Below are 22554 nucleotides of genomic sequence, written 5' to 3'. Positions count from 1 at the left end.
ACCCAAGTCTTATTGCTTAAAATCAAATGACAGGTTTCCTCAGCATCCCCAGCACCCAGCTACACCACAGCAGCCTAGGGCAAGGACCAACCTTCCATTTTATGGGACAGAAATACCTACAAGCCTTGTTACCATTCCCATGAAGATTTCCACATAACGGTTGCCTGTCCTGTACACTTCAGCCAGAGAACAAAAGGGGCATTGCTGTCAGGAAGGGAGATTGATGGCACTGTACCAGCTCAGTGACCAGCGTCTCCCTCTTCATCTTCTGATTAATTCCATATTCTGTTGAATGATTTCTGTGAATACATCTCCAGCTGTAACTGAAAACAATCGGATCAGATACAAGACACCAGAGACACCAAGTCTAAAATGTGCAACAACAATGTAAAGATAAGGGCTTTGCAGGCTTAAGACTCACAGCTGGTACTATGCTCCAACACCTCTACAGTAAGCTTTATTTACAGAACTTCCAACAAAAAATACTATTATCTCTCAAGCTACATTTTAAATTAACAGAAATACATTCATAATAACTACCGGTACAAACACCATGATAAAATTATTTTTTTATTCAAAATATTCTGACAGGTTGACAATATTCCAGGTGCATTACAAACACTGCCATAGCCAACAAAACAATCGATACTTAAAGAGCATTCAAACACTGAGGAAGTATATCTTAAAGCAGAGACAGGACAGTGCATGATACCAAGAGTATACAGATAATTTTCTAATAACTGACTTCTTTGAGGCAAATGTCTGATTTCTCTGGCACAGAATGGATTAAAATCCAGAAGAGATGAATTACTGAGGACAAAAATTATGATGTTGCCCATATTTTCTATAAAACCTTGTAAATTTATCATACAAGGCCACTTAAGCCTGGAGTACCCTAGTGTTATGGAACAGAACAACGAAATCATAACAGAGGAATCAGCGTCAAAGCAAACAAACCCACAAATTCTTTCTAGAATATGGCTTAAATTAATTCACAGAGATTTGGAAATATACTAACTATATGGTGCAAGAGAAATACCAGGTAGGAAAAAAAAGTCCCTTTCTTTCTGGTACCTTCCCCTCAGCCTTCACCATAATTCACATGAAATTGTCAACAAAATGATACTGCCCCTCCTCTGCAAGCCTCTTTTCCCACACTTCAAAAACATTGTTACGAACAGTTGGTTTCATTCTTGAATGCTTTGGCCAACATGAGCTCTGAAGTTAAAACAATGTAGCTCTATACCCTGTTTCTTCAATCGACCCAAGTTCTCAGATAAAATTTCAGCTTTATTTAAAACACAGCATATTTGCTTGAAAAACTGTGTGTTTCTTTCTCACAAAGATAACAGATGTGAAATGAAGAACTTGCCAAGACATGTACACAACTGAGTGCACACTGCAGAACGCTGTACAGAGAGAGCAGCAAGGTCACAGGGTAAGCCCACATGGAAAAGACAAACGTTTCCAAGGACCATTCTAAAACGTTTTCGTCCTGGGGCTTGCTTTAAGCATTAAAGTCTTGCTCTACAGATGGCAAGACTTGGCCGTTTCCACTTTTCAAACAGCTCACTGTATACACATGGCAGCACAGCCACGTACACAGCACACGGAAGAGACACACCAAAAATGCTTTGGATACATCATCCTGATCTCAAGTATTCCATAAAATAGCTCAATTTTTTTCCCCACGAAGAAGAAATGGGACAACCTTCAAATTGCGTAGCTTGCCCGTGTGCCATTAAAAGAAACCAGTGGCAGCTGTAGCCTGGGGTGGGAGAGCCCCAGCTCCACTAGCACAAGTGGTGGCTCAGCTGGTGGCTCCAGGGCCCAACGATCTCCACAGGAGAGTCCTTTGCCTGCATTGCTCATGGCTCCAATCGGTGCTCCCCAGTAGCAGAAGCGTGAAATGCCTGTTGCAAAAACGCAAGCGGCCAGCGGCCAGCAGAGATCTCTGTAGGCTTACTGAAAACGCTCTGTTCCTCTATTCCATTAGTTTGCTTTTTGAAGCAGTGTTTTTGGAGAAGGGCCATGAGAACAATAGAGTGAGGCATTTCCCTTAATCACAGCATCAGACACTCCATTAACAGACTGACTTAATCTTCTAAACCAAATTACTTGCTGGAACATTTTGCGTTTGCATACTTTTGCTCTCTCTTAGGAACTAACAGTTTCTCTAGAAATTGTGCAGTTTAAGCCCGTTATGGTGTTTTACTCCAGCATTTTCTTAGCACCTCAACACAAATTATGTGGTTGATCATCAGTGGTGAACATTGGCTACAGACACCCACAACGGGGGAAGAAAAGGCCCCCATGAGAGCTGAAAGAACAGCAATATCTTCCCGTGACACGGAAAAGTGCTTTTCGATGCTTCAAGCAAGACTGCTGACTCAGCATGGGATTTCTCTCCAAGCAGGGTTACTCCAGTTATTCAAATACAGTAAACACAAAGGCAGTGCTGAGGACATCGATCCTGCACCTACCTTACAGCTTTCAGTCTATTTTCTAAACATTTGTTAATGGAGATGCGGCTCAGTGTCAAGGCTAAGTGGGCAAATGTCATCTACGCTAAAGTCATTACAGGAACTAACATAACCCTTGCTTCTGGCTGTCCTTGGATTTAAGACAACCACATACACTTCATTCTATTCATTTACCTATCCTGCTTTATATCTCAAGTATCTTCATCCTTTCACACTCCCTAATAAACTATCAATTATTTTCCTGAGTGAAATTATAAAAAGTTAAACCCTTCTACCAAAAGTACAAAGACAAATAAAATATAGAACAATACAAACCCAGTATACAGCATTACAAGTGCAGAAATTCTTCATGTTGTTGCTCTTTATCATTGGCCCCAATAAAAAACATAGCAAAGAATTTAGTTATCCAAAATACTTTGAAGTACTGTGATTAGATTTTTCAGACCATAAATGTAGCCCTCATCCTTCGCGTTGCTAGGAAACACGTGAGCAAAATCGATCATTCGGACTTCAACGTTTGCACTTTCCTTGGTCTCTGCTGGCATGTGATAGAAAACTTTTTCCAGTTGGGGTAGAACGTTTCCGTTCAGGTGCTCCTGTGCAATGCACGTGCTGCTTTTCCACACGTTGTCTTGCTCCAAGTTTTCAACTTTTAGTGAGAGCTGACTGTGGTGCCTCTTTGAGCATGACTTTTTGTGAAGTGCATAAAACTTGGACAAGCCTTTACTTACGGAGGCTTCAATTTTTCCATTCTCTGTAGAATTTATCACATGAATATTATTATTACACTCCAACACATCTCCACCTGATAACAGGCCTTTGGGCATTCCTCTCTTCTCCACCAAGGTGACATCACTCAACCGCACAGTTGTTGCCTGACACGAACCTTCATAGACAAAAAGCAGTGAGCTTGCATAAAAGTTGAGTTGTGTCTGGCCCTCAAACCACTCCAAAATCTTTTCAATCTTCTGAATGCTGGCAGCTACCACGTCTTTTCTCAAGCAGTACCCACTGTGGAAAAACTTTGAGATGCCTGCAAGAAATAAGATACATTTTGGGATTATTTTCACCTCCGAAAGGAAAACAAACAATCTTCATAGTTCTTATCTGAAGGAACAGACAGCACTCGGGTAGTTTCCTTTCAGGCAGTTATTAACTCAACCTAAAGTGGACCAAGGAATTCTGATACCGTCAGTCACCTCACCTGCTGTATAATACTACTGCTTGGGCTTGGATTGTAAGTAAAACTAAATGTATCAAGCAAACAGTAAAAGAACATGGTTCCTGCTCCCCAAGTAATTTAATAAGTGCCTGGACAGTTTTGGGCAGATGTTAAATCCATTAAATTTTCCACAGATAAACAGTCTCAAGCAGCTTGTTATCATGAGTGTGTTGGTGTGTGCACCCTTCTGTCCTTTGCTGGGGGACAGATGAACAGATGTCAACTAATAAGTAGTTTGCATTAGTTATCACCAAACAGCCATATGATGGCAGCATTTTTATTTATGGTTAATGCAGAGCAACATGTGGATTGACTTCCACTGAGAAGGTCCCTTGAACTGAAAGATTCACTGGTAGCAGCTTTCTAATATAAAAGACACTTAGATATTCACAGAAGACAACTAGAGATAAAAAAAATATTATAAAAGCATTTAATACTTTTAAAAGGTTTCTATTTCATTATAGTTTCAAAGCTGCAAAAAAAAATGAATTCTACAACTATCACCTCCTTATTAGTAGTAAAAGAGACGTGAGGAGGAAATCCCTATAGTCTGCACTACTGTTACAGCCAACTGCACTCTTAATTTCAGATTGACAGGTAGCTCAAATTATACAGGGAACAGCTAAAGACCCACCTGGCATGAGGACAAAAAAGGACTTTTAAAATGGGAACACACAGACTACTTTTTCCATACAGTTCTATAAGTAAGTAAATAAATGAAAAATATCCAAGCGCACTGAATTCTGACATCTGAGTTCCCTTACCGTCCTTTACTGTTTCCTTGGTCAAGCTCCTTCCGTAGTGTTGGTTTTGTGTCTCATAGCTGTCTGAAGAGACATGGTACACCTGAAAGAGACAAGGAGGAGGCTCCACAGGTATTTTGAAACATCAGTATTTCTGCAGAGCAAAGAGAGACTCACAGACAGGCCACAAAACCCTGGGTGCCGTTTAGCCCTCGCGGTTTTTAAGTTTCTTGCAGTGGCCAGCACTGCCCTCTAGTGCTCTCCAAAACCCTCTCTTCAGCCCTTGGGCTCCAAGCTACAGCAATGTAACCATCACAGGGAACTGTTTTATATGGCCCCTGCCTTGCAAATCAAAGATGAGACCTGAATCTATCACACTCCCACACGTGTTACCGTGGATGTTAAATCAGTAAGACATAGCGAGCAAAAATTTCAATGCAATTACTTTGAGTTCTTAGAACTATAAAACTATTAGCACAAGAGCAAAACAGAATTACCACCAAGGTCCAGCTTGCAAAACCCACCCAAAACTGTAATTGCCAGCACAAATGAGGTCGCACTGAATAAATGACAGCAGCTGAGCAAAAGCTGGGTTCCAGCCTTGACAGCAGTACATCAGCTCTCATCTGAAAGGGAGGCAACTCACACAGGTACAGTTTTGTCCATATTGTACAAGCTTAAGAACTTAATTCAAACATGTTTTATATGTAGACACATTTTCTCTCTAACTGAAATAATTTCCATAGCAGAAACATGACAGGCAGATAGGTCCAAGTATAATTTGTTTATGAGAGTGTAGACAATTCTTATTTGCCGAAATAATGGTGTTACCAAGCAGGCAGTTTTCTCTGGCAGGAACTTCAGGCTTGACACTTGTTCAGACCACCCAACTCCATGGCACCCATCCCAGCCACACCATTCCCTTCACCCCCATAAAGAGAGGATCCCATGGAAAGCAAGTCAGGGCACACTGGTGAAGCGCCTGCTCCTGATCCCTCCTTTAGGGGCTTGTCCTTGCTGTAGCCAACAAGTCCAGGACAGTGAAACAGCAGCACACAGAAAGGAGTGGTACAGGAGCAATAAAGAAAGAAAACAGAATTTCCTGTTTTCATTGCAGCCCTTCACCTCAAAATTTCTCTCCCCATCCCAACCACAACAAATCCATTAATACACAGGTCCCCACCTCCTGCTTTGCAAAGTAGCTGGGAAGAACTCTCAGTAGCTCAAACAGCTCTTATTTTGACAAAAGGACAGAAGTAATTAAATTCAAAGTCCCCAAAGAACTTAAATCACAGTTTGTGGAAATTGATTTAAGTCACCAACCATTAAGCAAAGGGTCAGTAAATAATTCTGGTTATTCTAAAGAAATAAGAGCTGTAAGCTTGAATGTTTAAACTCACTCAGTAGCAGAGACACTTCCCACTGCTATGATCCCTATTTTCAGTGTTATGATATTTGGAGAAACTGAGGCCTCGATGTGTATGAACTGCAGAAAGCCACAGCAGAGAGGAATTATTCTAAAACTGGATTTGACCAATGTGATTTTGGGTTCACAAAATCATTAATTTTTCTCCACTTAGGTTTTTTGGGGTTTTTTTTTCCAAAGCACATGAAAGAAGTACAGCATACTACACAGGAACCCAAAGATTACTTATGTTAACACTTCAGTTACCAAAGTAACTTTCAGAAACATATAAGAAGTTTCAAAAACCTTTTAAAGAGCTACAAGTCAAAGGCAGTTAAATAAAAAATGAAGAAAAAAAATATTGCTTAGAAAGAGAATAAAGAGTCTGATGACAACATCTAAGTTCTCACTAGCTGTTTCTTGAGATTAAAATGAGTAAAATGAGATTAAACATTTTCATGTAGTCAGCCCAGAGGCAGCTTCCTACAGACATCAGCACTGCAGCAGTTCCTGACCAAACCATCTTGTTTACCAGGACCAGAACCTTATCTCTTCCCGTAGGAGCTACAGTTTTTGCGACATGGGCACTAGCTCCAAAATGCTGATTAAGATCTGCAAACTCATTTTGTTTTCCAGAGGAATGCTGAAGCAGTACCTCAGCCCCTGGGCTTCTGAGCTGGGTTTCCCAAGAAGTCACCCCACCTCTCCTCAAAATTTGCACAAAACCATTCCCCCAAATGTCTTTCTATATAGTTTACAAACACCCAGGCAGATGTGCGTGTTTGGCACTAATGGTGCATTTTTAACTATACAAAATGGTCAGTGATAAAGTACCATGTCCCACATCACAAGTATTTATTTATGTATGTATTTAACTGCCTTATGCACTCAGAACACTCTCAGTCACCAGCAGGCTTGGCTGCAGACAGTGGCGTTAAAGGACAACAGATCTGGGTACTCGCAAAAGTGTTCTCCATGTTAGCTAAAGAACTGTTCTCTTAACACCACCTCGAGCCTTTGCTCAACTGCAGGGAAGAGTCCAGAAGAAACATTCCTGGAAAACCTCACTCAAATACAAATACATTAAACCCCATTCTGAAAGCAAGGGAACAGAAACCCAAGCTCAAACAGAAATAATCTCTCATCGGTTCTTGCTCCACCCTCACCTACCCCCAAACACAAGGAGCAGCAGACTAATATCAACTTCCTATTAGACAGACCTCTTGCTTCACTGTGCTTTTGTTCACACTGTCACCACCGCTAATCTGCTACTAACCCTTCCCAAAATGATATTTGTCTTTGAACCAAGTCTTTTCTGTATCCCTGTTGTTGCCGCTGTCTGTACCAGCCCATTTCTGTCAGAACGATGACAAGTCAGATCCTTGCCAACAGCTAAGAAATTATTAGACAGGAAAATCTCATTTCTTATCCATATGCCACAGCTTGTTATGTGTTTGCTCTCTATTCACAGCGAGGTTCATTGCAGAGTGCAAGACAAAGAAAACTCTGTGAGCTGCAAAACACTGCCTCCTGCTTCATCAGTCATTTTTATATATTCTTAGTATGCGAGATCAGAGCTGTTCTGGCTGACAATGTGAAGGCTCCTCCTTGTGCCTACAAGCAGCTCCCACTGCACAAACAGCTCTGGAATCCAGTATGTTAACAGGTTCAGGATTTTAACTGGCAGTAGCAGTGACTCTGTATGGGCAGCACATCAAAAAAACCAGACCATTAACTGTTGAGGGAAATTATCCTTGGATATTCCTAACCTGCACTTGGCTTTTGTTTCCCTATGAGGTGTTCAGTCATTGCTGCTTGCATGCCCACACAGCTTATTATACCCTTTTTTCAGTTACAGGTAGTTCATCTGATGTTCCTGGACTGATGAAAACCTTGAGTTAAAATAAAAAGTTGGTCCAGTGTGGTCTTTAAAAAAAGCACAACCCTTGCAAGGTCTCAGCAGAGATACACAGTTTGTGACTTCAGCTTCAGGATATTAAACTGAGGAAAATAGGTATCAAATGTCATGTAATGTTAATTATGATAATTCAGTACCAACTTCCATGGTGAGGCAGAAAAATATACACACTGTTCAAACACTTAACTGTGGCAACTCCCTGACTTTCAGAAAGTACAATTTAAATACACGTTAGGAGTATTATTTCCTGCTTGGGGGAGATACTGCTAGCACAAATAAAAATCTCTACTCAGTAACTTGCAGAGCTGTTTCACATCTGCAAAAAATATCAACTAATCCACGTTAGTGAAACTCAGGAAAATAACCCCAACCTATTTTGAGCAGGCCTGTACAGCACTACACAGGGCACCCTCAGGAGTGAAGGCCAACTCAGTGGCACACATGACACGGACCTGTGCACTGCTGACATTCCCATGGACCAGCTGGTGCCCGGGAAGCAGCTTCCTGCAGAGCTCCTGACGTCCATCCCTGCTCCCTTGCTTCCACCCCAACAGCAGCCTGGGATCTGCTGTCCTAAGCAAGGACGTGGAGATTAGAGATACATGCCCTGATGCCATGGCATCCAGTCTTCACTGGGCACCCACAGAGCTGCCCAGCCCTCAGATTTTTTTCCATAAATACACCTAGTAGTCACCCCTATGTCACACACACACAGGTAGGAGGGAGTGAATGTTCAGACATCACACAGAGGTTTCTATTTACAACAAAGCACCTCTACACTCCTGACTGGCATCTGCAGGTCAGTCCCCAGCCTGCTGCCAAAACTGGAGCCAAGCTGAAAGCAAGGAGTAAGCAGGCTCACCCAGGCACATCTGCAGGGGGCACCTCCAGCAGCAGGCCCAGACCCACATACACACCTGGCCACCTTCTGCCTGTACCTCACAACTGTCCAAACATAAATACACAGGTTTCCTTCACACCTGAGCGACCCCAGTTTCTCTGCAGGCCCATAAACCTGCCACAGTGCAAGATTTGAACAGAGCTTCAACAAGCCTTATTTTTTCTTTTCTGAAAAAAGAAGTAAAGCAAGGATTTAAAGAAAAAATAACACAAGGAAAGTCTTTTTTAAAAAATACATTCTCTTATTTGATATCTCTGCTTTACAGTAACGTTGTCAACTATCACTGCTGCTGAGAGCATGCCCAGTTATCCAAAACTATTTATTTAAACAACACCTCCCATAATTTTGACTTTTGTTTTTTTTTAAACTTATGTTGTCGTTGCTAGACCACACATGATGAAAGTACACACATCCCATCCCTGATTGCTGCTGCCTTGAAAATTCAGCACAGGAAGGATGCATCCCTGCTCCCCCGTTTCCAAGACTATGCTTAGACAATAATCTGCCCATTCTGACATATCTTTCACCATTTCAATGGCAACCAGTACCAATAGGAAAAAATATATCCTTATAAAAAATACAAGATACCAAGTCCTTGTGTTAAAACACATAACAAAATCAGAGTGCTTCAAAGACTAAGTGTACCCCCAAATGCTCTGACAGTCAATATAACATTTTAGTGAAGTCTTCACATAAATAAGTTGTAGAATGAAATTATGTTCAAATTTATTCAGTGAAAAAGCAGAGTAATAATCTCCTAAATAAAAGAAACAACGATGCTGCAGTTAAATCATGGACCATCTTAAAAATAGCTTAATACAGAATTTTGAACTCCCAGAACTTCCATGAAGCATCTCATTAGAATACACTTCTTTCCTGCTTTTTCATATAATAAAAAAATATCTGTTCTGGTGTTTGGAGGAGTTTTTTTCAGAGCTTTTGGCTAGTTTCTTTCGATTGCTATGGGGTTTTTGTGGTTTGTTGGTTGGGGGGTGGTTTGTTTGGTTGGTTTTTAGTTTTTGTTTTGCTTTGTCTTCCTGTTTTCTTAAACATCAAAGCTTGAACTAGACTTAAAAATGTAAAAAACCTAGTTCTGGTAATTTTTTACTGTGAAAGAATCCGAACACTAGATTTGGTATTTAGTATCTTTGTTACTCCTCCCTTCCTAAATCTTGTAATTCACAGATCAGAGCTTATGAAACTTACCACAATACTAGAAAGAGTTCATGAAGAACTCATAAAGCAGACTCAGCTATAGTCAGTTTGAAAACACCCTGCAGAAACATGTGCTGTAGATTAGGAAATTCACTTCTAAAACCAGCTTTGATTATTAAACTTTACTGCCTGCATGTTCGTAGGTACAAACAATAGGGGTCAATGATGGGTTACACTGTTTCAAAAAAGTGTTTTGGAAATATTATGGAATAGATTGCAATCAGGATCTTCTGGAAAAAAGAAAACCTGCAGAAACTGGGAACTGTGGATTCCAAATGGACTGCGAATCTGAAATGAGAGCACAGCCCACACATTCTGCTTCTGCTCAACAGCATGCAGAATGCTCTGTATTTAACACTGCCCGTGCTGTGAAGAGATTTCTTACCTATATGTGTCTACTACTGAAACCATATTACAATTTGTGTTTTTGCTATTGCAACAGAACCTGAGTTTTCCAACTTATATTTAAACTCTCGCTACTGCAATAACAAAACATGCCCAATCTCTCAGAATCTCAGAATGGTCTGGTTTTGAAGGGACCTTAAAGACAATCCAGTTCCAATCCCCTGCCACGGGCAGGGACACCTTCCACTAGAGCAGGCTGCCCTGCCCAACCTGGCCTTGGACATTTTCAGGGATGGGGCATCTGTTAAAGAAAGGAACCTCTCCACTAAACATCGAATTGTGGTTTTAGCCAATGTTATTTCAGTAACTTTATTTTCTAAATGTATTTCCATGCATTTGTTCTGTCTGTGCAGTGTGTAAGGAAAATACAGGTTAGCATGTCAAACGCCAGAACTGTGTACTATGTACTATGCTGTGCCAGACAGGAGACTCACTTTTTAAGGGCAAACCATACATATTTGATACATGAACAGATGATTGCTTATTTACCAGTGCATCAAAAAAAGCTGTATCAATAGCTTTTGAGATACAAATACACTCTAAAAGTAAGTTTTGGGGTAAAACCCCCACCTGTAACACTTTTTGTTGTTTTTATCTCTTTATGACAACTTATAGCACAGCTGCTTTAGAAAAAACACAGCTACCTTCTGCTTCTCCCAGCCCTCTCTTTCTTGCCCTTCTAAAATAGAAACTTATGAGGCAAGCCCCTTCCATGTTAAAAATAACACTGAATGGACTAATTCCTGAGTCATGTTACACCATGTTTTGTCCAGCAAACATGAGCAAACTTCATCCACCATGTGAGCTGTTCTGGGCAGTACATATCCATCCAGGAAAATGTTTCATAGTATGGCCGGAATCTTGCAAAAATAAAGCAAGCAGACAGGCCATAATCAAGAGGCAGAGAAACTGCCTTGTGAATTCAGACTTTGCCAAGTGTTGCATGAGGGGAGGAGGAACCCTTTCAATTCTCTTTGGAAAACAACTTCCAACACGCAATTTGGTGCCAGAGGCACAAAACCAAATCTCATCTAGTTAAACACTGGATGGAAAACTGCACTGCTTGGGGGAATCATCAGTATACATCCAATCTGCATTAGGGGATTGAAAAAATTTCTGCAACAGGACAAAGATAAAAATAACTGACATGTTAGAAACAATAGTCACAGGCATACCACGGAAGCAATCAATCATTTCTTTTGCACTGTCACAAAACAAAGGACATGAAGTACATTGTCTTACACATGAGATAAGAAAGGTTATGTAATGACACAAATCAAATCCAAAGCTATAATCTCTAACCTCCCTTTTCCATCCTAACTGTTTGGCTGGTTTTTGAGTCGACTCCCACGTTCTTGCTCATAGGCTTACATAATTACTACACATGACCACTATAATTTATAGCTGTAGCAGCTTATCTCAAGGCAGAGTTAAGGCTGGGAGCTTAGGCAATTCCACACAAAACATTACAGAGATATTAGAATTAGCTCAAACAATGGTGCAATCTGGGTGCTATTGAACAGCAAGGAGGAAGCTTATCAAAGTCTTCAGCCACTTATGCATCTTGATGCAGAGCTTTAGGACCCCTGGCTTTGTGTATGTGAGAAGGAAGACAAAAATGTCACATCAAAAAGAAAATTACTTCTGCATCAATCACAGTAGAAAAAAATACTTTTGGATTGCATCAGGAATCAGTACTGACATCAACACATGTCTGTTACTAAGCCACAAATGTTCTGTACAGCTTCTCTGTACAATGAAGTTTTAAAGTAGCCAATACACAAACACTGAATCTTAGTATTTCTAAGAGTAATTAAGAATTAGTGCCGACATCTGCAGGGCCTCATCCATGCCCAGCTAACCTTCCCTCACAGCTCTTCCTTGAGTGTGTAAGCATCAAAAGAGGTTTCCTTCTGATGGAAAGCTTTTTAAAATGTAGAACATAAGCAGCTGTTTATAGCTACGTGCATCACCTCTGAGAGCTTACTTACTCTTCCCTAAATAGAAAAAATACGTAAAAAATATATTTATAAAAGAACATCACGATGAAAAATGTGGAGAGGATACAGCTCATTATTAAATTATTAGAATGACTGGTTCAGTATGTAAATCTCTGATATAAGCCTAAAAGAAAAAAAAAAACCAAAACCACAAAAAACCCCTTGATAATTTTAAACACCTGCCGTGGTGGTGAAGAATTAATTGCAACTATATTCAGTTTTAAATACCCAGCCCCTCTCTTGTACACATATACAGTGCCCAGGTTGCAAATAGCTTCCTGTAAGGGACCCAGCCAAGTTAAACACTTGTTGTGAACCAGGGCAGTGTTTTGGAACAGATTTCACACAACAGTTAATACCAGTACTACCAACACATTCAGATAATGCTTCATTTACGTAAAACACAGGAGGACTGTCCTTTGCTAGGAAAACCAGCCCCTGTACCTGGTGCAGAACAAGATGCCTGAGCATAAGCTGACATTGAGATAAAACAGGTTCTTACCCTCATGCCGAGTACCAAAAAGCCAATCTCCTCCATCAGCGGGTACTTGCTGACCTGCTGCTGTATCTTCTCCACCGAAGCATATGGATCATAACTTTTCTGACCTATTTTTACATCCATTATGCAAGGCTTATTAAACTTACGGGTCACATCTTCCAGTTTTAGATACGTATCTGTCAAAAAAACGAAACTTTTGTAAACAATGGGTCAGAGCAAAATAATTGCACAGCTTTAGCCAAGCTCCTTTGGAGGAAGCTGAACAGTTTAACACTTAGCATCACATAAGTTTTTTAAGAGTCGAATTTGTCTCCAAACACTGACACCCACAAATTCTGTTGGTATGAAATTCTAAATGCTTTATTGTTTAGAAAATTGTATACAACTAACTTATGCTAACCTAGCATTTAAATTCAAATTATTGCCCAGATAAAATCAGTGAGCAGCTTTTGTTAGTTCAGTAACATATCTCAAAGAGCATTACTAAGCACATTCAAATGCAGGTTACTGCGTGGAGGGTTTTGCAATGCAGACAGTGTTTACTGCCATTTTAAAAATGAAGTGAACATTCAGTCCTACCCTTCAGGGGCTGAAGTGCAGCTCATTTTGCTTCTTTTTATCCCACTCCCATCTGTACTCATTTCTCATGGCACATCTTTTGGGGAGAAAACTCTTCAAATCCTTTAATGAATGCCTTTCATCCATTTCCAACAGTCCCTTTGGGAGGGGGGCTGGACCAAAAAACCCCAAAAGTACTTGGAGTGCCTGAAGATTTAAAGGAGTATCTAAAACCTCATGAAAGTGGCTTATGCTTTCCTCCAGGACAGGTAAGAGACTATTACCAGCATGATCCCCAGCACTGACTGTCAGAGCACAAGGAAATGAACTTCAGTAACTCCCTGGCTCGACTCTGCTTGGTAGATGCCTGCACCCATCTCCAGCCCTTGCCAGGACACCAGGACACCAAGACATGCACCAAGACAACACACAGCCTGAACACAGGTCTCATTCTTCATATCTGCTTCTTCAAATCCACCTGTCACCAGGCACAAACTTAAAGTCTGGTTTTCTTTAGTACAGCCTATTCCATGCGTGTATTTCTTTGACTTAATGCAGCCCAAATACATAAACATTGTATTATTCCCCATTCCTGCAGCATGATCTAAAATGAAATTGCCAAAGAAAGCAAAACCAGTTCAAATTTAAAAAGAGCAAAGGCACAAAGTGTTTTGTTTGAAAGCTGTACAGACAGGTAACAAAACCAGTCGGGGTCAAGACAAAGTGAACAAGCAACGTTTCATTTCCCCCAATAAGAAGAAACACTTTCTTAAGAAAAAGAAATTACACGGACTTTCATTACTTTAAGGCCTATGAGAGCTTCAATTTTTACACCATCATGATCACCATCATGAAATGTCCCAATCTACACCATCATGAAATGTTCCAATTTCCCGAAGTGTGTATTTATCAATCTGAAATAGGTTTAACTTAAGCCTTAGATGCCTGCTTTATGTATGAATGGGACCAGGCATCTTGTCAAGGTAAAGTCGTTCTCAGGAAAACCTGTCAAATCAATACACTATTTAAAAAAAAGAATCCACTTTTCTACTAACTCACTGTATCAGCTTTCAATTTGCATTGGGCTGCAGGATCTACAGCAAAAGGAGTTTCATTTTAGACTAGCTCACCCACTAACTACAACTGCAGAATACAGCCAAGCTTAAATAACTTGTAGTTAATTTTGAGGAGCCCCAGGCAGCAAACATGCTTGGTATTTGCTCAGTGAATATCCCCAAGGAAGAAGCAGGACAAATAGTCTCCACACCAGGCAGTGTATTCTGCATCAGGCAGGTGCCACTTTTACTACTTGACAGTGTCATACAGAGGTCTAATTCAGTCAGATATCAGCACAGCTTTTGTGGGACTTTGGGGAACCACTACCAAAACCTGGGGAGTCCATAAAACCTGTTAGCTACCTGTTATTAAAAACTGTAAAAATCTGTCATCCTTCACACCAATCCTTTTCGCATACTGCAGAAATCACCGAAAATGACAGACTGTGTCACCAAAAATATCTCAAAAAAGGGCTGCAGTCCTTCACCACCAACCCCAAAATGCTTTGGATCGTGTCACGAGCACTCTGGACTCAAACTGTTACAAATACGAAATTATACAAATTGCAAGTTACCACAAATGATACAAATGATTTAGATAAAATGTTTTCATCAACTCTAAAATATAACCATATAGATAGTAGTGTAAAATATCTGTTTCCACGAGCACCCATGGGGTATCTGCTGTCCACTACTCCACAGGTCTAATTCCCTCTTTTTAACCATACAGTGCCAACATTTAGCACCTCCCAAATATCCGGAAGTCCTAAATATCTGTCACCGCTTAGTTGCCTAGTCATTTCAGATTTGTTAAACTAGACCTCCTAAAATGTAACAATTAAAAAATTAAGCATTAAAACAACATCATAGCTAACGCTAACCCTGGGAAATACTAATTATTTGGCAAAGCCTGTGAATTATCCAGAAATTACTCATCTCTCTCACATTTTGGAATTATTTAAGTCCTTCTCATTAGGTAACTGCTAGCTCAGAATTAGGACTTTTACATTTGCTCAATACACATCTCTGTTCATACAAAGCTGTCTGGCCTTGTGTGCAGAGCAATGCCACCCCTGATAAAGCCCCATAACGAGTTATTTTTTCCTCATTACAGCTTCAGAAAAACAGATCAAGTGTTTACACTGGTTCGTTGGCAATATTTTGGTGCTTATTTGCACTGTATTCAATAGCCCAATGAAACAGCTCCCAAAGCCACAGTATCAGAACACACAACACTTTCACTTCCAGCAGTGACCCCTATGGTATCTCCAAGCACCAAGACCAAGGCAAACAAAGTAAGCTTCAGGTAGGTATCACTGCTCTACTTTTTCAAGTCACTGAGAGTCTTTGAGGCTCTGACCCTAAGTGTCCTTTTCAAGGGCATCACTGAGTCTGAACCTGAGCCCAAGTAACTAGGGTGCTCTCTTCCTCTCCTTGTTTTGTTAAAACAAAAACCTGTAGATTTTTCAAGCAATAAAGGCTTTCTAAATTATTATATAGTGCCCTGATAACCCAGTGTACTTCTGGAAGTCATGCATTTGCCATCTAAATTCAGATGAAAATAAAAAAACCTCAAAGAGAGAAGAATTCACAATGATTTCTGTATCTTGCTTTGCTAGCAGTAGTCCTGACCATACATTATGAGGATTTAAATAAATCATTCATCACAGACTAGCCCTGCCCACTTCTATTTACCAGTGGTAGGAAGATGTGCCTTGACATATTATTTACATATTTTATTACAGTTCCAAAGGAGACAAACCAAAAGACCACCAAAATTCAGCAAGTACGTGTGGCATGAACCACTACAGACTTCAGGCATCTGATTCCTTTTCATAACTCAGAAGACATCTCTCAAAACACAGAAAAAAGAAGAGAAAAGCCTCAACTGCCCACAGCAACAAATGAAGAAAGGAAAGATTTGAAAGTGGGTTATATTTATCTACCCTATTCTTAAGTTAGGCAACCAAATTAGACAATGGCATGAAGTGAGCAGCAGTAAAATCACTTAAAAAAATATAACTAAAAGCATGGGCAACAAGTAGGTAGCCAAACCCAGAAAACTCAGCAGCAGATGGCTCCTAAATCTTTATAACTACTTTTCCACTTCTTTGTGAATAAACTCCAAAAGCCCACAATGCCAGTGAAGATTAAGTTCAAATCCAACCAATTTTAGATGAGCTTAAGGAGACAGAATCTCACCCACCTCTACCTCCCTTTCCTTTGCAGTAGCACTGGGTATGTGATTTCAGCAGAACAGGACAGTGTTTTTTCAAATTGTATTGATACTGAGAGTTCATCTTTTCCATCATACTTTCTACATTTTCATTTACATTTCATACATTCCACTCTTTTTAGATAGCTATTTCATCTACTTATCTACCTTTTCAGCATAGAAGACTGACAGTTCTTCCTAAATATTTCTGTAAGGAAATAAATTCCTTGTGTTCTTCACCTTACCCACTGCAGTTCCTGCTTACTTGTCACATGGAAACTCACATGAGAGAGGGTCACAAATCAAGTTCAAAGTGGTCCTAAATTAAGTTTTGTTTTTTTCAGAAGTCACCTATGTCCAGTTTAGCAACAATAGGGAATTACTGGGTTCACAGCTCAGAGGTTGTACAGAGCTGTGTCCCCAGAGCCTGTAGAACAGTGATTGCCAATGGAAAGGTCAGGCTTCCAATGTCAGGACTGCAAAAAACCTACAAATATATCCTTAATCTACAATTAAGAACAAGATTCACATGCATTCTGCTAAGCTTCATCATCTCCAACATCTGTGATTTCTATCAAGACTACACAAAGCTCATTAATACTACAGATAACAGAGTTGGCAGTGCAGTGTTTTGGTTGAACCACTGCCATAGCTTTCTATGAAGAGGGATCCTGTTAGTGCACAGTCTTTCCAAGAAGAAAAACAAACAAAATCAAAAGTTACTCTTCCTTTAAGCCATTATTCCTATGTCTGGATGACTGGTGGAGACCTGCCAAAATTCAGTCCCATGGTGCAGAGTGCTAGTGAATTCCCAAAGCGAATGAGGGTTGTGTTGAATTACTATATCTTGGCTAGATTTTTATTTTTATTTTTACATCTTAAGATCACACTGCAAATAGAAAAAAACTATTTGCAATTGGAAGGGGATGGATATTAAGTGGGCTCCATGACACGCAGAACATTGTGAGGGAAGGAAAAAATATAGCTCTGGTAGAGCTATTTGAGTTAGTGCCAAACAGGAAAGCATGAAAGCAAAGCTGAGCCAAGAAAGTGGCAGTATTACCACAGTCTTCCTTGGATTTCTTCTTGCAGAGATTAGACCATGTCTTTGGACTCTGTCTCACTACTGTCTTTGGAAAATAAGTCTATCAAGTGACAGCATAAGCAAAAGAAGGCTGTTATTTTAAAGGAGCACAGCATCTAGTTTTGTTGCCCAAGTATTTAAATAGACTCAACAGCATCCCTTTGCTTCTGTATGTTCTGGAAGCTCTATTTCCCCAGTGTGAATAAGAAAAGTCCCCAGAAGAAAAGCTGGTTTCTGTTTTAAATACAACAATAATACCCATTTTCTCTTGAAGAGACAATCTCCCAATTGCTCTACCAAAATACCTTTTTCTTCCTGACTCCCAGTGTTATATAAACACAAAATTTAAGACACCAGATCTTTGTTCCATTCAAACCAAAGACAGAGGATGACAAGTGGAGCTCACCAGCATGGTACCTGCTGGAATAACTAACTGCTTTGTGTGAAAAGGCATGATGATGGGATCCAACCTCTGGAGATCCAGCAGCAGATTCCAGTTGGAATGCTTCTGTTTCAGCCCCAGCCTATCTGCCGTCTTTCCTTCCTTCCACACCCACGAGGTGCCTGCCTCTTGCTCTGATGGCCTGACTGGACATAGCCATGAAACCAGCCCACCCCTCCAACACAACACAAACCAGACCAGCAGCTCTGAGGCAACACCCATCAGGCCCAGCTACTCAGGAAACCTCTGCTGTACAAACAGCCATGCCCCATCTTCCCTGGGAGGAAGACCCCAAAGACCTAATCCAGCCCCAGGACTGCAAACTGAAACCAGCTGGTAGAGGGAACATTAGTGGGTTACAAAGCAAGACGGATAAAAACCTACGGAGCTCACAACTGCCAAAGATCAGTCTCCAGAAAATATTTCCAGAACGCACGGATTAACAGACAAAATTAGAACAGTACCATTTGGTGCAGTAGGTGGTGACCAGACACCGAAGTATTTTGGCAGATATTTCCGCAGCTCCAGAAGAATGCTGTCACAACAGTCAGGGTCATAAACCTGAAAGAAATTAGGGAGGGTTGGAAAGAGCGTCACTTTAAAAACATTCATTTTATACTTCCGATTGTCCCATAGTTATACGTTCTTACAGTCTTTGTTTTCATAAGTTTAAGATTTCTACTGTACGTTTAAAAAACATACAAGATAAGGATGATAATTATCACAGTCCAACATAAAGAAGTAGCATCCTTTCTTTCAAATTTTGAAGTGGAAAAGATACATCAGCTCCAAGAATAATTTGTGGCTTAACTTGAATAAAAATCTAAACCATAATTGTTAACTTCAAAGCCAATTTAGTGAAAAGGGTGCTCTCGCATCCTGGATGTGAGACTGTATAGGATTACTGCATTGTATCATATATCCAAAGCTTTTTAAATTATATCAGGTAAAGTACATAGGCTCAGACTAGATAGTATTTTCTTGTCCCCTCCGAAACAACTCATGCTGTAGCTACATCACACAGATTATACACAATTCAAATACATTTCTTTTCATTTAACACTTTCAACATTTTTTTTAACTTCTGTAGGAAAAACACAAACAGTTTGGAAATAGCAGCTGGTTTATATTCCTGAAGGAACAATTCTTTGTAGAGTGAAAACAAAGCCTATGGAATCACATGACTGTCGCCAGCTTGTGGTTTCAAAACCATTCCCTTGCCCAGATTCACCCCCACCCAAAGATGTAGTTCCAGAAACAGGGGATTGCCTATAGGTTTCCATGTGCTTTGTGGACTAAATGATCTATATCCACTCCAGTACAGGTTACAGTGACAGTTACTGCATTTAGGAGCCATCTCATCCCAATCCCTTTACAGTTCTCTCAGCTGTGATGCCATCAGAGTAGTGTCCTGCCCCTCAGCCCCACAGTGGCTGCACAGCAATACCCATGGATGCTGCACAGTGACCAAACCATGCTAAAGGTTCTGCTTTCACTTCAGTGCAGCCAGAGCCCACTGCAAAGTCAGAAGCAAGGCAAAAAAAGTCTAGTGTTAACAGCTCTGCAGAGTTGGCTCAGCTCACTGTGTCAGACCACATTTAACCTCAGTAGGGGAATACCTTGTGATGGCAACTCCAATGGGGAGGTATTGCAAAATACATGCCTGTGTTGTGTAATGTTAATACAACTAGGGAGAAAAAAACCAAACCTGAAGTCCAGCTGCAATTTTTGAGAATCAAGGCAAGCCTTGGCTATCCTCACCAGTGCCAGGTAACTCTAGACAGAACCTCATGCAGCAGCAGAGGTTAATAAGTTAAATAAGTTAATACGCGTTTGTGCTAAATTCAGGTTTCATTGCAGAAACCTCAAATCACCAGTGTGTTTCTCACACAGGGGCTGCTCCACAGCTAACATGAGGTTCTCCTGGGCTTGCACCAGTCACAATTCTGACACCTTCATGCCAGCACCATTACTGGGCAGTGATCAAAACCACGATAAACCCAAATCCACGCCGACTGCACGCTAGGGTAATGAATTTGACCTGTTCTTTTAACTAGTTCATGGTTCATATGCCCCATTTGCAAGATCCTAAGGGAAGGGGCTGAAACCTCAAAGCTCAAACCACAAGAATATGTGCACAGCGTATTGCAAAACATTGGCATGCACCCACCACCGCACCCTCTGCCACTACTGTTGCTATCTTAAGCATACAGAAGTTGCTGGGTGCGTATCTTACAAGTCACAGTCACATCACAGGGCACTGATCTCTCTTCACACGTCATGGTTTAACAAGCTGGCATGACCTCTGAGGATGACACATAATTGTACATCTAGGCCCAGTTTTGCTCCATGTTAACACAAGCTGATATGCTGGTATATTGTGCCCTAAGACAAAAAGCCTTGCTTGCTCCCAGGATCAGTGGTTGCTGTGTATTTATGCAACATTTCTTCACCGAGCCTCAGGCATCGCCAGCGGAAGACGGCGCTTTCTCCAGAAGAGAGATGTAACTTGATCTTACCAGTTTAAGTAAGAAAAAAAGAAGTTAAGGGTGGGAGAGAACAGAGAGAAAGATTAGCACCAGGCAGATGCTGAGGCACAGACCGGACTACTGCTCTCTTTTATAACAGTTTAGTGTTCCCCACTGTACAGACAGCTGTTCCTGGGCCAGGACTCCAAGCACTGGCAGGTGGCATTACTTCATGCTGTAAGCATTTTCAGACCAATAGTACAAACTCAATTTTTGTTTACTGTGGTAGTTTCTGATCATAGCACTTCACAGCCAAGGTAAGGACCCGCACTGGCCCAGCACAAATGCTCTTTTCCCAGGCGAATTTAAACAGGTCTGAGAGGCAGCGACCATCATGCAGTGTCACAGCCCTTACACGTGAGCAAGTACATATATTTAGGTCATGAGCAAGAGGAGAGAGATGGAAACCAAAAGTGCAGCAGACAAGGAGAAGGAACACTGAATGCAACTGAAAAAACAGGCAAACATAGTAACTCAATTACTTAATCTATTGGCAAAAGATTCTGAGAAAGTGAAATGTCAGGAAACCACTTCTGTTTTTTAAAGAGATAGTACCCTTGACTTACTTTTTATCATCAACTTCAGGCAACTGAACTTAGCAACTTAGCAAGTAATTATGAGTATACTCCTGTGTATTCCAAACATCAGGATACAACAAAGATACTCAGATAATTTATAATGGGGAGTTGTAGCCCAAAGTCAAGGCCAAATGAAGAAAAGAGCTCCAGAAGCCATGTCTTCCAAGTAGTCCATTCCTTACTACAGTGACATATGACATTTTAAATGGAGACAGAACTCCCAAGTAATGCCTTTTTCAGTATCACTACTCTGATATAACAGAACTAAGTGCATTACTTCTGTCTCTCAAGAAGCTGTCTCGCTCCCAGAACCGGTAATAAACTCCCTTCGTAAGTCTGACCTAATGTATACAAAGCACTTATAATACGGAGACTTCTATATTATATAAACCTTAAGATAAACTTCAGTCTTAGCCTGTAATGTATTTGCATGTCACAGGAGAATAAGCATTTACTCTAAATAAAGATTAGAGGAAGTCACTTGGCGTAGGCAAAGCTACAAAATCAGACATTTCAGGAATTACGCAGGACATCAGAGCAGGGCCTTGTAAGCAGCACACGTGTCCTGGGCTTTTCTTCTCAGTTCATACAACCTGCTAACAAGCTATACACTTAGATGTCAAAGAGAATGCCAAATACAGATGTATACATAACAACATCAACCCTAAGACTACATGAGAAATAAACAGTGTACCTCATACACCAAAAGGAGTTGCTACCAATGCTGTTGGAAGACTCATGAAAAATGCAGGTTATCACTTACCCCACAACAACCTTTATAAATAAACCATTAAATTTTTACTCACATCAGCAATATTCCACTTTCAGCAATATTTCACTTTCAGCAGTTTTTTTTCTTTTTAATGAAACAATAGTTCCATTTCTCCAGCATATACTGACAAATAGAAGCAATTTCTCCACTACCAGTACATAATGTCTTCAACAAATTGAGAACTGCAAAATAATTCTGCCAGCTCATCTTGGGGAGGTATCCCTTCTATGTATCATAGGCTACATTCCTCCGATAGCACAAGCTGGAGACAGAAAATGTAGTAACTGCTGGACTTAAAAGCAAGTAAACAGGATGCTGACATTTGGAGGGCTCACAACATCACCACTGCAAATTACAGCCACTAACTCATAGGAAGAATACAACCCCCACATGTCCTGTGGCAGCTCACATAGTCTAACAGACCTCATGAAGTCATAATTTCCAGTCACTCAGGAGTTTTTAATTCCGAGGCAAATTTACCATCCCTAAGTTTTTAATCCAAAGTACACTCTGTTTTGGTGTCTTTCAAAC

At 40.6% G+C, this 22554-nt stretch overlaps 1 protein-coding gene across 1 annotated transcript in view; it reads right to left on the bottom strand.

Moving 5' to 3' along the window:
- Positions 1 to 551: 551 nt before the first annotated feature.
- IPMK (inositol polyphosphate multikinase) overlaps positions 552 to 22554 on the bottom strand; it is a 38625-nt gene continuing 16622 nt past the window's right edge. Inside the window, 4 exon segments of the mRNA XM_032694634.1 lie at positions 552 to 3516; positions 4470 to 4551; positions 12795 to 12967; positions 18610 to 18706. Coding sequence (XP_032550525.1) covers positions 2882 to 3516; positions 4470 to 4551; positions 12795 to 12967; positions 18610 to 18706 — 987 coding nt within the window. The 3' untranslated portion in view covers positions 552 to 2881.

This window comes from Chiroxiphia lanceolata, chromosome 8 (assembly GCF_009829145.1).
Source record: "Chiroxiphia lanceolata isolate bChiLan1 chromosome 8, bChiLan1.pri, whole genome shotgun sequence".
NCBI classification, from domain to species: Eukaryota; Metazoa; Chordata; class Aves; order Passeriformes; family Pipridae; genus Chiroxiphia; species Chiroxiphia lanceolata.
Note: the sequence above shows the minus strand (reverse complement) of the source record. Positions and strands in the feature narration are given on the sequence as shown.